Below are 15,431 nucleotides of genomic sequence, written 5' to 3'. Positions count from 1 at the left end.
TAAAACACACGCATAGGACGAGAATCGGAAAAAAAAGGCGAAGAAATCAATCTCACCCCCATTTGAACCCTCCTAGGTACATGCAATCGGATTTTATTCAAAGATTTCATCCCAATTTCATGCAATCGGCCCATGTTGTCTTCTTGTTTACCCTACTGCATATTCGATTTCACCGAGTCTCACGACTTCACACAGCCTCACGACCTTACGATCTCTGGGTTGCCTATTCTTGTCGATTTTTTCACCACATTCTTCAATTCAAGGTATGACTAAATGATTCTTGTTAATCTTGCTATGAAATATGTTTTTGAGTTCTAGTTCAAGAATTTTGTTTCTGAATTCTATATGAATCTCTTCTTTATACATGTTTGAATCTTGCTATATATGAAATCTGGTGTTTGAAGCTTGTAGTTTAGTGTTGAATGATATGATAGATTGCAATTTCTCACTGTTTGTGCTTCAGTTGTATGTACAAAAGCAAAAAAAAAAAAAATACAATTTCAGATTTTTTAGATTGTCATTTCCAACTTTGAACCATCAAAAAATATTCATACGAGATCGGAATGAGGCGTTTTTTTTAGATTGTAGTCATTTGTCTTGTCTACACTTTAGTATTAAAAACAACTTAAGTGGTAAAGATATGGCTAAGTTATACAACCTTAAACAGGGGCTGTTAGAGATGTTGTCTAATATTTCACCATTGTTTAGTTTTTTTCTTAATTTTGAACCATCATAATATCTTCATACTAGCTCAGAATGATACGTTTTTTTCTATATAGTAGTCTTCTGTCTTGTCTACACTTTAGAATCAAGAAATAACTTATTTGGTTAAGTTCTGGCTGAGTTATACAGCCCTAAACAGGTGCTATTAAGATTACTGCATAATATTTCAGCACTTTTTAGAATATTTTGTGCAACTTTGAACCGTCATAAAATCTTCATACTAACTCGGAATGAGGTGTTTTTTTTTCTAGTTTGTAGTCCACTGTCTTGTCTATGTTTTAGAATAAAAAAATAGCTTAGTTGGATAAGTTTGGGCTGAGTTATACAACCCTAAACAGGTGCTGTTAAGATTACTGCATAATATTTCAGCACTTCTAAGATTTTTTTGTCCAACTTTGAACCATCATAAAATCCATGGGGGGCTTAGAGGGGGGGCAAAGTGGGCAGCTGCACAGGGCCCAATTTTTTTTATTATATATTTTTATTTAAAAATACAAAATTATAATAAATACAAAATTATAACAAAGCTTAGTGAGTTCTCCCATAGTACCACATACCATACAAACATATAACATACCACATTCAGCTAGGAGTTACGGGCCTCGCCCACACTCATGAAGATACGGGCCCTGCCCACACTTCGCTAGCCGGGAGATACGGGCCTCGCCCACACTCTACTATTTGGGAGATACGGGCCTAGCCCACAGTCCACCCTCGGAGAGATACGGGCCTTGCCCACACTCAACCGCTAACCCATAACATACAAGTATCACAAAGACAACAAGTATGGACAACTCTAGCATACTGGCACGTATATCATAATCGACTAAACCAAGGGATACGGGCTCGGCCCACACTCTCGTGTTAACATTTCGTCTACACGGGTCGGCCTTGGTGCCTTAGACCCGTTCCTACTGGGAGGAGAACTCACCTCGAAGTAGCTGCTGGGTTGTGTGGGAATTGACTGTCTGCTGCTACCGCTGCTCCAGAAATCCCCCGGCTATCATTCCCACAAAACACTCAATCAAACACTGTTAACTGACCCTCAGGCAAATTGACCATTATACCCTTGGTCAAGTTAATAGTCAAGGCCAGAGTCAATTTTCGGTTGACCCGACTCGCCGAGTTGGCTCTCCAACTCGCCGAGTCTTTGTCCAAACAATTGTTCTGCAACCCGTCTCTACTCGTCGAGTCGGGCGTTGAATCGACGAGTTCTCCTTCTAAGCTGATGTCCAAGTCCTTCATCCTATTCGCCGAGTTCGTCTTCATCCGATGAACAATTTATGTTGTGACTCGCCGAGTCGTATGAACAACTTGCCGAGTCGTATGAACAACTCGCCGAGTCTGTTCTTGATCTAAGGAGATTACCTTGAACTCGTCGAGTCAAGGCAATGACTCGCCGAGTTCTTTCATGGATGAGCTCGGCTTCCAACTCACTGAGTCGCACCCCGACTCACTGCTCACACTCGATACTACAAAAAGGGGACAAACTCGGAGACTCGCAAGCATACTCGCCGAGTCAGATGAACGACTCGCCGAGTCGTTGCCATGCAGTCACTAAATACGCGGTTTTGCTCGATTCCAGTCCATGCCATTCATAGATTCGGGTTCCTAGAGCATGAATAACACGTAAAGTTTTACTTGTAGATATTCACCAATGAGAGTTTTAGGGTTCAAAATGCACCAAAAGAGTAGATCTAGGGTGAACAAGCAACATGGGTCCATAAAGGCAACGGATCTGAGCTCTTGGAGCCCAATCATGCCTAGATCTAAAGGCCATTCAACTTATTACGAATTTATTGCACATACAAGCTTGGGGAAGGGCTCAAGAAGGACTTAATGGAGTAATAAGCATAAAATCAGAGGGAAAACAGGTTATACCTCAAAGGAATCACTGAGAGAACACTAAGATGCTTGGCTTCCTTCCCTTCCTCTTGATCTACTCCACTTCCTTCTCAAATCCTTCAAGAACACACAAAAAAATGCTTCAACTCTCAAGGAAATAAGCTTTGAACGAGGGCTGGGAGCTCTGAGGGTGAATGGGGGCTGGCTTGGGGGGGACATGAGGCTTAAATAGGGTGCAAACCCCTGAAACTTAGGGTTTCATCCAGCAGCGGTGACTCGCCGAGTCCGGAATATCGACTCGCCGAGTCGCCAACTTAAACATGTCCCGGGTCCCGACTCTACTTGGCGAGTCGGACCTATGACTCGCCGAGTCCAAGGCTAAAAGAAAAGAGAATACTCAAATAAGATTTACGTACCAGGAACCAGGTGCTACAAATCTCCCCCACTTATTTTAGACTTCGTCATCGAAGTCTGCTGCTCGATCCTGAAACAGCTCGGGGTAATGCTCCATCATCTCGTCCACCGGCTCCCAAGTCCATTCTGAACCCTTGCAGTGCTGCCATTGCACCTTCACTAGTTCTACCCTCTTGTTTCTCAAATCCTTCGACTTCCTGTCGAGGATTGCGACTGGGCGCTCAATGTAATTCAGGTTGTCATCAACCTGTATATCCTCTAACGGCACTATTGTTGAATCGTTCACTAGGCACTTCCGCAACTGAGAAACATGGAAAGTGTTGTGGATCTGGCTGAGCTCGACTGGCAGATCCAGCCTATACGCCACCTTGCCCACCCGGGCTACAACCTTGAACGGCCTAATAAACCTTGGGCCCAACTTGCCCCGCTTCCTGAATCGAATGACGCCCTTCCACGGCGACACCTTCAGGAGAACCATATCCCCGACCTGGAACTCCAGGTCGGATCGGCGCTTGTCGGCATAGCTTTTCTGCTGACTCTGAGCAGTCTGAAGCATGCTCCGAACCTGCTGGATCCTCTCGATCGTCTTGAGCACCACTTCAGTGCTCCCCATGACTCTCTGGCCAACTTCACCCCAGCATATCGGGGTCCTGCACCTCTGTCCGTACAACATCTCAAATGGAGGACGGTCAATACTCGCGTGGTAGCTGTTGTTCTAGGAGAACTCGGCCAAGGGAAGGTAGGTATCTCAGCTACCACTGAAATCCAACACGCATGCCCGCAACATGTCCTCCAAAGTCTGGATGATCCGCTCGCTCTGGCCATCCGTCTGCGGGTGAAAGGCGGTGCTAAAATGCAAGCGAGTGCCCAACTCGTCATGAAACCTCTTCCAAAACCTGGAAGTAAAACGCACATCCCTGTCCGAGATAACCGATACTGGCACCCCGTGCCGCGCCACGATCTCCCTGATATAGATGTCGGCCAATTTCACGGCCGATATGCTCTCCTGAATCGGGATAAAGTGAGCACTCTTGGTCAATCGATCCACGATGACCCAAATCGAATCCACCCCACACGCGGTCCTGGGAAGCTTTGTGATAAAATCCATCGTGATATCTTCCCATTTCCACAGTGGAATATCCAACGGCTGCATCTTGCCATGCCGTCTCTGATGTTCGGCCTTGACCTTCCTGCAGGTCAAGCACCGCTCGACGTACCATGTCACATCTCACTTCATGCAGGGTCACCAATAATCTGGACGAAGGTCCCCATACATCTTCGTCGCCCCGAGATGAATAAAGAATCGGGACTTGTGCGCCTCCTATGATCCTAGGTATAAAAAACGAGTCGGATCGTAAACAGATCGTATTTATCGTAAGATCATAGGTAGGATCGTAGGATCGGGATCCGATCCGATCCTACCTTCCCATGATTTTTTTATTTATATATATATATATATATATATATATATATATATATATATATATATATATATATATATATATATATATATATTTGCAAATGAATTTTTTTTTACCATTTTTATGTCTTTTACCATTTGCTAATTTACCGTTTATCATTTTGTGTTGTGACTTATGAATATTTTGAAGTTTTTACAAATTTTGAACGAAAAATTGAATGTTTGAAATATTTTTCATGTTTTAAAATTATAAATTAAAATTATATTTTATTTTGTGGGATCTTAGGATCCGATCCTGATCTTGCAAACCCACAAACGATTCTACTTAGAATCCCGATCTTAACAACCTTGAGTTTATATTCTTCTCTTTGATCTATATTTACTTGGTAAGCAAGATATTTAAGAGATTAGAAACCTTTTGTGCTACAGGTGATTGCCAAAATACTTATGGATAAATGTGATATTGAAAAGTTTAAAGATTACAAACCACAGGCATTTGATGAGGCCCCATCTTTCCTACCTAAAGAAGTAGTTGAGAAGCCGATCGTATGCAAGTAAGGAGAAAATGGTCAGATAGACTTGATAAAACTTAAATTAGTAAAGTATTGTTGATAATTTCAAGTGACACACCTAAGACCTACCCATTATAATTTGTATGTTCTTATTGTTATATAACTACTAATGTACAAAGAGCTTACAGCAACGATCAAGTATATTGAGTTGATACTAAGTTCCTGTCATTATATTGAGTTAAATTCACCGTTAGATTCTTATCAAATCATACGTTAATGTACAACTTTGAATCAATACAATGTTTCTCTGTCTATGGGGAATTGAATACGGTTTATCTAAAGTTAAATTAAAATAAGGTAGTAAACATGAACAAATTAGAGGAAATTGATAGAAATGAGTAATAAGCTTTCATTTATTGTGTTCTTTCTCTACATATAATATATTGTAGAAAGTGTGTAAAGATGTTATTTTGTAGAGATAATGGAATTGGAATTAGAATGATAAAGAGGATGTTAAAGATCATCACTAGCCCAATAAAACAAATATTATTTAGAAGACTTTAGCTTGTTCTAGAATGCTCTAGAAGATTCTAGAACATTATGGAAGACTATGGAAGACTCTGGAATATACCGGAAGAGTCTAGAATACTCTAGAACGACATGGAAGACCCTGGAAGGATATGGATCATTCTAGAAGACACTGGAGCAACCTAGACCTCTCCAGAACATGGTAGAACATTCTAGAAACATATGGAAGCATGTAGAGTATGTTAGATAGTTCTAGAATTATCTAGTATGTAGTAAGTGTATGCTAGTATCTAGAACCTTCCTATGAGGCCTATAAATAGGTATGGAGCTCATTTGCTCCAAACCATCCAAGAAAGCCTCAAAGAAAGCAAAGTGTGTAGTAGTCTCACAAAGTGTAAGTTCTCCTTAAGTGTCTTAATAAAAGTCTTGTTGTTTCCCATATAAAAGAGTCGTGTTCAACAATCATTTTTTTTGGTGTATTTGATGCCCAACTTCTTAGCTTCATCTTCAGCAAGGAAATTATGGGATGCACCTGTATCTACCAATGCCTTGGTGTATCCTCCATTTACCCTGGCATCCACAAACATTAGCCTTCCTCTTTTAGTCTTATCCTCTTCTATAGCACATAGTGCCTCAGCATCCCATTCATCCTCTACTTCCTTTTTGGAAGTTACTACATTGCTTTCCACATACTTTTTCTTTGAACAACAATCCTTGGACATGTGGCTCCACTGTCCATAGTTGTTGCAGTTGCCTTCAAACCTCCTCCCCCGAGAACTCTTATTGTCGGTCTTTTGAGATCTCCATGGTTGTGAGGTTCCTGGCTGACTCTTCCCTTTGTCAGCATTTTCGTATCCTTCTTTAAAAGGTGGCTTGAAATTCCTCTGATTTTTACTTGTGTAGAGTGCTTCTTCTTCACTCTTCAGCGTGATGCCTCCCATTTGCTTAGCCATAGCTTCTTAGCTGGCCAACAAATTCTCAAACTCTACAAGTGATGGTTGAACAGGCCATCCTTGTACAACAGTAACAAAGCTTCTATATTCCGGCCTCAGTCCATGGATAATGATCCTCTTCATTCGAGCTTCTGTAATGATGGATTGCGGATCTAGTTCAGTAATCTCCCGACATATCGACTTCACCTTGTGGAAATATTGAGAAATCGTCATGTCACGTTGTGAGATTGATAATAGCTCGTTCTCCAAAAGTTGTAGTCTCGTATCATTCTTCTTTTAGAAAAGCGTCACAAACGTGTCCCAAGCTTCTTTCGAGGTGTTCTCATCCCGAATATGCTCCAACATCTCTTCTTCGATTGTGGTCTTCAAGGCAAACATTGCTTTGCCTGCTTTGATTTTCCATTTGCGCAAAGCACCATTAACGTCTTCCTCTGGTGGCGTAGTTTCGCTTCCACCAACGACCTCCCATAGATCTTGTCCTTGTAAGTAGGACTTCATACATGTTTCCCACGTTTTGTAGTTGTTGTTGTTGAGTTTCTTGATTCCTCCGACGACTTGGAGATCACCCATCGTGTTGGCAGTACCTCGGTAATACCAAACAAGCTAGTTTCGATACTAAACTTGCAGAGTCACAAACTATTCACGATACAACGAGAATCACTCGTTCTCACTATCAAGAAACCTTGCTCTGATACCAGATTGTTGAACACGACTCTTTTATATGGGAAACAACAAGACTTTTATTAAGACACTTAAGGAGAACTTACATTTTGTGAGACTACTACACACTTTGCTTTTCCAGTCAAGCAGACATCAGTTAGCGGGATGCGGTACATGGTGACGTTCATTGATGATTATTCGAGATATGTGTGGGTTTTCTTCATGAAAGAAAAATCTGAAACATTCTCAAAGTTTCTAGAATTCAAGACAACGGTCGAAGGAGAAGTGAGAAAGAAGATTCGGTGTCTACGCTCAGACAATGGAGGAGAATACACCTCAGAAGAATTCAATCGCTATCTAAAAGAATGTGGTATACGTAATCAATTCACATGTGCCAACACACCTCAACAAAATGGTGTAGCTGAGAGAAAGAATCGACATCTTGCAGAAATTTGTCGAAGCATGCTACACGCGAAGAATGTCCCAGGAAGATTTTGGGCTGAAGCAATGCAAACTGCTGCCCATGTGATCAATAAACTTCCCCAACCAAGGTTAGGTTTCATCTCACCATTTGAGACACTATGGAACATGAAACCTACTGTTAGCTACTTCCGAGTATTTGGTTGCATCTGCTACGTATTTGTACCTAGTCATTTACGTAGCAAGTTTGACAAGAAAGCAGTCAGGTGTATATTTGTTGGATATGACAATCAAAGAAAAGGATGGAGGTGTTGTGATCCAACAAGCGGAAGATGCTACACTTCAAGAGATGTAGTGTTCGATGAAGCATCTTCATGGTGGTCATCAGAGAAGAAAGTACTACCAGACTCGGAAAATATTGAAGAAGTTTTAAAACAAAAGATGGGGGAGCAAACTGCACATATTTGGTCAAGTGTTGATACACCTGAAGATCCGAGCGACACTGATGTCATTGAGCAAGAAGTAACTCAAACAAGTGATGCCGGTGAAATGGAGCCGCCGCCTCCACAACTTCGAAGGACGGAAAGAATCCGAAAGCCTAATCCCAAGTATGCTAATGCGGCCATTTTAGAAGACGGTGTTAAAGAGCCGGAGACATATGAAGAAGCAATTAAGAATAAAGCTTGGCAGAAGGCGATGGAAGAAGAAGTTACAGCCTTAGAGCAGAATCAAACTTGGGAACTAGTACCAAGACCAAGAGATTTAAAACCCATTTCCTGCAAGTGGGTTTATAAAATAAAGCGACGCCCAGATGGATCAATTGAGAGATACAAGGCTCGTCTGGTGGCTCGAGGGTTCTCACAACAATATGGATTGGACTATGATGAAACATTTAGTCCAGTGGCGAAGATAACTACTGTACGGGTGTTGTTAGCTCTTGCAGCTAGTAAAGACTGGAAATTATGGCAGATGGATGTGAAGAATGCTTTCTTGCATGGAGAATTAGATCGGGAGATCTACATGAACCAACCAAAGGGATTTGAGGATGAAGTTAATCCCAATCATGTGTGCAAGTTGAGAAAAGCTCTTTACGGATTGAAGCAGGCACCAAGAGCCTGGTATGGTAAGATTGCTGAATTTCTTACCCGAAGTGATTATTTAGTTGCACATGCAGACTCAAGCCTATTCATCAAAGAAAAAGAAGGGAAGTTGGCAATTGTGTTGGTTTATGTGGATGACTTGATCATCACCGGGGATGACGAAAGAGAAATCCATCAAACAAGAGAAAATCTATCAGTGCGATTCCAAATGAAAGAGCTGGGGGAACTTAAACACTTCTTGGGGTTAGAAGTTGATCGTACAAAGGAAGGGTTGTTCCTCTGCCAACAAAAGTATACAAGAGATATACTTCAAAAGTTTGGCATGTTGGAGTGTAAGCCAATATCAACACCAATAGAGCCAAATGCCAAGATATGTGCTCATGAAGGAAAAGAGTTGGACGATGGAACGATGTATCGACAACTAGTAGGTAGTCTTATCTACCTAACTTTATCTCGGCCTGACATTGCTTATGCAGTTGGAGTTATGAGTCGATACATGCAAAGTCCGAAGAAACCTCATTTGGATGCTGCCCGACGGATCTTGAGATATGTCAAAGGTACAATTGACTATGGTCTCTTGTATAAAAGAGGAGAAGACTGCAAGTTGGTTGGAGATTGTGATGCTGACTATGCAGGAGACCATGATACCCGAAGATCAACCACTGGGTATGTGTTCAAGCTTGGGTCAGGACCAATATCATGGTGTAGTAAAAGACAACCAACAGTATCATTGTCAACCACGGAAGCGGAGTACAAAGCAGCGGCTGTAGCAGCTCAAGAAAGTACATGGTTGGTACTCCTAATGGAGGACTTACATCAAAAAGTTGACTATGCAGTACCACTTCACTGTGACAACCAATCTGCAATTCGGCTGGCAGAAAATCCAGTATTTCATGCTATAACAAAGCATGTGGAAGTGCATTATCACTTTATCAGAGAAAAAGTCTTGATGGAAGAAATTGAGATGCGGCAGATCAAGACCGATGACCAAATAGCAGACTTGTTCACCAAAGGGATGAGTACTGGAAAATGTGATGGTTTTCGCTGTCAGCTTAACATGGTACGAAGAATGAGGGCTAGTGTTGAGGGGGAGTGTTAAAGATCATCACTAGCCCAATAAAACAAATATTATTTAGAAGACTTTAGCTTGTTCTAGAATGCTCTAGAAGATTCTAGAACATTATGGAAGACTATGGAAGACTCTGGAATATACCGGAAGAGTCTAGAATACTCTAGAACGACATGGAAGACCCTGGAAGGATATGGATCATTCTAGAAGACACTGGAGCAACCTAGACCTCTCCAGAACATGGTAGAACATTCTAGAAACATATGGAAGCATGTAGAGTATGTTAGATAGTTCTAGAATTATCTAGTATGTAGTAAGTGTATGCTAGTATCTAGAACCTTCCTATGAGGCCTATAAATAGGTATGGAGCTCATTTGCTCCAAACCATCCAAGAAAGCCTCAAAGAAAGCAAAGTGTGTAGTAGTCTCACAAAGTGTAAGTTCTCCTTAAGTGTCTTAATAAAAGTCTTGTTGTTTCCCATATAAAAGAGTCGTGTTCAACAGAGGATTCCAATTCCAATCGGCCATAACTTGAAATACCACTTGAAGCTCTTACTCGATCTCTTCCAATTACATATTGAGGAAACATATAATCGTTGATACAAATGGTAGCCAAAACATATGAAAAGAGAGGAATGTCAATGTCAATGAGTATCCATTGACAATTCTTGTTTTTTCTGTTTTGTTACCTCCATATTGACTTGTTTAGATTCTAATGCTAACTACACATTTTGGATTAGAGTAACAATGGTATAATTCTTGGATTTTGTATAACTATTCAATCAATTTTATTCTTATATTTTATCAAATAGATAAATTTTAATCAGCATCAAATAGAACAAAATAGCAGAATGATCAGTTTTAACAGTCAACACAATCACACAAATATATAATCAAATTATATGGGTTCTGATAACAGTCAACACAATCAGACAAATATATAATCAAATAATATGGTTTCTGATAACAGTCAACACAATCAGACAAATATATAATCAAACAATATGGTTTCAATTAGAAACAGATTTAACGAGAGCTTGAAACAACCTCTTACACATCTTGATTACTGGACAAGGAGATTATACTTTTAATGTTTCACATTTTTATAAGGCTGAAACAAAACTCTATCTTTTTACTATTTAACAAATTGTGTCACTAAACATGTGACATCATAATCCCATGTGATTTTTTTTCGTACGTATTTAGTCACTGTTTTTTTAGTAAGTGTTTAAGTTATCATAGTTTTGCTAGTAGCTACTGATTATTGCCCATGTAGATATGTATGAGTGCACATTATAGAGATTTTGGTTGTATTCACTACTTGGAGTGAAGATCAATAATGGCTTCAACTTTCAAGTACTTTGAAATTATTTAATATATTTGTTTATTTCGAAAAGAAGAAAAGTACAATAAAAACAATGTCGTCTCCCATAATTGGTCTAACAAATTACATGACTCGAAATCTCACTTTGACCATTAATTTTGTTTCATTATTCCAGATATAATCAGGACCACTCATCCCACTTCTTGACTCAAATCTAACCGTTCATTTTCTTGAAGTATCTTCAACAGCTGGGCCCCTTTTCGTCTCCCTCTTGCACTACAAGCTCCTTGCATTGCCAGCATCACCACACGCGCCACCTCCTCCTGCGGTGCAAACCCCATAGCATCTCCACTACCGGTGCCACCGAATATCACCGCCAATATCCCGATAGCATTCTCTCTACCCCTGGTGGTTTCCATCCTCCTCATCACCTCTACCATCATCGGCCCTACCAGCGCATGTGCTCTCAGCTCCGCCGCCCCCTCTGCCACCGTACAAAGAAGTTCCAACGCTGCTAATGCCCTCTCCGCCACTGCACTACCGTCCAAATCCACCAACGCCTCCACAACTTTCCCCACCGCCCCTTCCTCTACAGCCACATGCCTATTACACTCCCCTAAACAAAGCGCCAACAACACCCTCGTCGCCGGTTTCGCCAATTGTTTATCCTTCAAACAACCCAACACTCCTCTCATTACCGCCGGCGGACAAGACACCGATTCTCCGCCTTCTGCCGCAGCGCGTGGGTTAACCAAAGAATGCTGAAGCATGTAAATAGCTTTGACTCTGTCGGAGTCAAGACCCGTGCTCAGTTGAAGCTCAGCTACATGGAAAAGCTCCTGAAGATCGGAGATAACAACAGGAGGAGGCGGCGGCGGGGGTGGCGGTGATTGGTGGTGTACTTGAGTTGTTTCAGGAGACGTATCTGTTAGGAAATTGGTTGTTGAGATGGGTGTGTGCGAGAATCTCCATTGAGTAAAGCTTTGTGAAGTATTAGACGAAGAAGAGGACTCGGAGTGGGTTTGCGGTGGTGGTGGCGGCGGCGGCGGCGGCGTAGGTTCTGAAAGAGGGAGAACCGGTGCGGTGGGATTGGTGGGGCTGATTACAGATTGAGTGCAGTAGCGAAAGAAGCCACAGGAGAAGAGTGGTCGAGGTGGTGGTTTAAGTTTAGGTTGGTGAGTTTTCATGGCTGGATCGATGACAGCTGTGGTGTTGGTTGGTGGTTGTAGTGGTGGTGGTGGTGGTGGTGTAGCTGTAGAATGTAGAGTGATCAGTGAGTGTTTGTGTGTGAAGGAGTGGAGTAGGTGTAAGTGTTACTAGAGAGGACGAATTGAAAGGGATGGTGCATGGTGATTGCGGGAAGCTGGCAGGAAGCACATGTGTCCATCACCATTTTGCAGTGGCAGTGAATTATGACATTAGCGTTTTGAACTTCCTTCTAAACTATACGAAAAAGATTTTTGGAATCACATAGAAATAATCATACACACGTACAACCTCTTGATTTCCATATCTTTTTCAACAAAATGATAACAGGGAGAGTGGGTGCGCTAGACCACACTCCCCTTGCCACAAAAGCACAAACACCGCTCCATCGCCCCCTGCGTGCCGTCGAGGGCGACGGCACGAGACTGCAATGCGGCTTTCGGCTTTCGGCTTTCGGAGGGAGTGGTCCATGCATGATTTTGATTGGACAGGACATTTGACCGTTACAGTCAAAAATTGGGTTTTTTATTTTTTTTTCTTTTAACCTTTAACATCTATTTAAACCTTTCAACACTTCATATTTTTTTGAGTAAATTACACGAATGGTCCCTATGGTTTAGTATAATTTGTCCGCTTGGTCCCTAACTTATTTTTTTTAACTCGGAAGGTCCCTACTGTTTGTTTTTGTTCCGCGTTTGGTCCTTGTCTTACCTAAAAAATACTATTTTTCCCATTATTTTTTAATTTATTTAAATAAACACACTCTCAACCCTACCCCCCTCATCTTATCTTACTTACCCCACAATTTTCCCTATTTTAATAATAGTATTTTTAGGTAAGACAGAGACCAAACACGTAACAAAAACAAACAGTAGGGACCAAGTGCATAGCAAAAACAAACAATAGGGACCTTCCGAGTTAAAAAAATAAGTTAGGAATCAAACGTGCAAATACCCCAAACCATAGGGACCTTTCGTGTAATTTACTCTTTTTTTTTTAATCTTTCTACTATATTACCTCTCAAAAAAATCAAAAAATGTCTTCGTCTGATTCTTCTGAAGAATTTGATGCTATGTTCGATGTTTTTGTCGCTGCTACTAAATTTGCGGAACAAAAGTATGAAGCGGCAAGCAGTACGACATCCAGTAGTGTTAAACAGAGAACCCGAAGATTTATTTGTAGAAATCGTGAAGATGCAAACCAACGTTTGATACAAGACTACTTTCAAGAAAATGCCATTTTTCAATGATACTACTTTAGAAGACGCTTCAGAATGTTCAAACAATTGTACAGACGTATAGTCGAAGATCTAATGAGGGAGTGTGATTTTTTCGAGCAACGACCCGATGCTAGAGGTACACCCGGTTTCATCTCTTTACAAAAATATACAGCCGCACTTCGCCAATTAGCGTATGACATCCCTCCTAATGCGTTGGACGAGAGTTTTAGGATGTCAGCTAGGACCACACAAGATAATCTACACTATTTTTGCAAAACTATTATTCAGTCTTATGGTCTAAAATATTTATGTAAGCATACACGCAATGATATCATGAAATTACAATCTCATCATGCTAGCGTACATGGCTTTCCTGGAATGTTAGGAAGTTTAGATTGTCAACATTGGGTATGGGAAAATTGTCCTACCTCACACCATGGTCAATTTACCCGATGTGATCATGGGCATCTAACGGTCATACTTGAAGCGGTGACATCACAAGATCAGTGGATTTGACATGCTTTTTTTGGTTCTCCTAGGTTCCTTAACGACATTCACGTTCTTATCGTTCACCTATATTTGACAACATATACGACATATATGCACCAAATTATTCTTTCCAATTGCGTGGAACAGCATATAAATATGGTTATTATCTAGTTGATGGGACCTATCCTGAGTATGCAGTTTTTGTTAAATCGTTTACGTGTCTAAATGATACTTATTGGAAAAAAATTCAAGAAAGAGCTGAGAAGGATGTCATGCGGGCTTTTGAAGCTCTCAAGAAATGTTGGTTTATATTGAAAAAACCAGCAATTTTTTTAAGCGGACAAAAAATGCATGAAGTCATGTATGCATGTATAATATTGCATAATATGATTATCGAAAATGAAGGAAGAGGGATATGTGAGTATGATGAAGAGGAAACCATTCCCGCGACACAAGCAATAGAAATTAGGGGCGATGAGTACATTGAAAAGAGAGCAGAGATTCGTTGCAATGAAACATATCACAATCTTCGTATGGACTTGGTGGAACAAATTTACGAGTTTCAACATATTAACCTCAGTTTGGATCCAAAGGATGACCCGAAAGATGATTCGGATGACGACTTCATTTAGTGTTTTTATTTTTAATCGTTTAATGTATGTCTTTTTAAGTTTGCAGGTTTAAAATTCCTAGTTTTTTTTTTTTTTTGTTTTTTTTTGGTTTTTGTTTTTTTTTTTGAAGTTTGTAGGATTTTGATTTAGGCAATGGAATGTAATGCTATTTTTATTTTGAAGTAATGAAATGAATGGTTTTTATTAAAAATATAGTTTTTATTTAATAAAAAAAAAACAAAGTGTGACACCACTCCTTGTGTGTGGTATGAAACCACACTTTTATGGTAAATGGTAATGTGACATCTACGTGGCACTACGGTTTCATGAGGAAGTGTCCAGCCTAAACGATCACTTTTCATGATAGATCATCCACCATACATGGTTTAAGGTACCATAAATAAGGAGATATTTATAATTTTTGGTTAAAAGGAATAGTTATTATCTTTATTATACTAACTATTAGCTAAAACTATAGTTAATAATTTATAAATTAGCTTTATAAAACTAAATATTAGCTAAAACTATAGTTAATAATTTATAAATTAACTTAAATAATATTTGATAAAAATTAATTGATATGCTACCTGGAAGATATAAATGATATAAAAGAACATTTAATATAATGAGTTTTTTTATAATTAATTAAATGTATATTTGGAATATTTAAAAAATCAGATGTAGGCTAAAAATATAGTCTAAGTAATTTTTATAAAGCTACTTATGAGTTAGCTTATAAGCTATGCTTTGGTTGTTAAACATAACAACTTAAAAAAGTTCGAAAAATAATCTAATCGTGACGTGCCAAACATAATTAAAAGTATATTTGAAATATTTTAATAAAGTTTTTGAAAAGCTATTCTAAATAGTTTTTTATAAAATTATTTATGAGCTAGCTTATAAGCTACTTTGTAAAACATGACAATTTAAATAAATAAA

General features: G+C 39.8%; 2 protein-coding genes across 2 annotated transcripts; one reads left to right on the top strand and one right to left on the bottom strand.

Moving 5' to 3' along the window:
* Nucleotides 1-11,010: 11,010 nt before the first annotated feature.
* Nucleotides 11,011-12,471, bottom strand: LOC111889627 (U-box domain-containing protein 25). Its single transcript, XM_023885773.3, has one exon. It carries the CDS (start codon nt 12,152-12,154, stop codon nt 11,159-11,161), a length of 996 nt encoding a protein of 331 aa, XP_023741541.2. The 5' UTR covers nt 12,155-12,471; the 3' UTR covers nt 11,011-11,158.
* On the top strand, nt 12,165-14,513 carry LOC111889602 (uncharacterized). Its single transcript, XM_023885747.1, has 2 exons — nt 12,165-12,240; nt 14,029-14,513. The coding sequence occupies exons 1-2, from the start codon at nt 12,165-12,167 to the stop codon at nt 14,511-14,513; spliced, it is 561 nt and encodes a 186-aa protein (XP_023741515.1).
* The last annotated feature ends 918 nt before the right edge of the window (nt 14,514-15,431 follow it).

This window comes from Lactuca sativa, chromosome 1, assembly GCF_002870075.4.
Source record: "Lactuca sativa cultivar Salinas chromosome 1, Lsat_Salinas_v11, whole genome shotgun sequence".
Classification (NCBI taxonomy): Eukaryota; Viridiplantae; Streptophyta; class Magnoliopsida; order Asterales; family Asteraceae; genus Lactuca; species Lactuca sativa.
This window is presented reverse-complemented; position numbering and strand designations above follow the sequence as displayed.

Excerpts from the sequence above, each read along its gene's own strand:
- LOC111889602 (XM_023885747.1), top strand. The coding sequence starts at position 12,165 with ATGACAGCTGTGGTGTTGGTTGGTGGTTGTAGTGGTGGTGGTGGTGGT. Across the intron at positions 12,241-14,028 it reads TGTAGAATGTAGAGTGATCA|CATATAAATATGGTTATTAT; the intron begins GTGAGTGTTTGT and ends TGCGTGGAACAG.
- LOC111889627 (XM_023885773.3), bottom strand. The coding sequence starts at position 12,154 with ATGAAAACTCACCAACCTAAACTTAAACCACCACCTCGACCACTCTTC.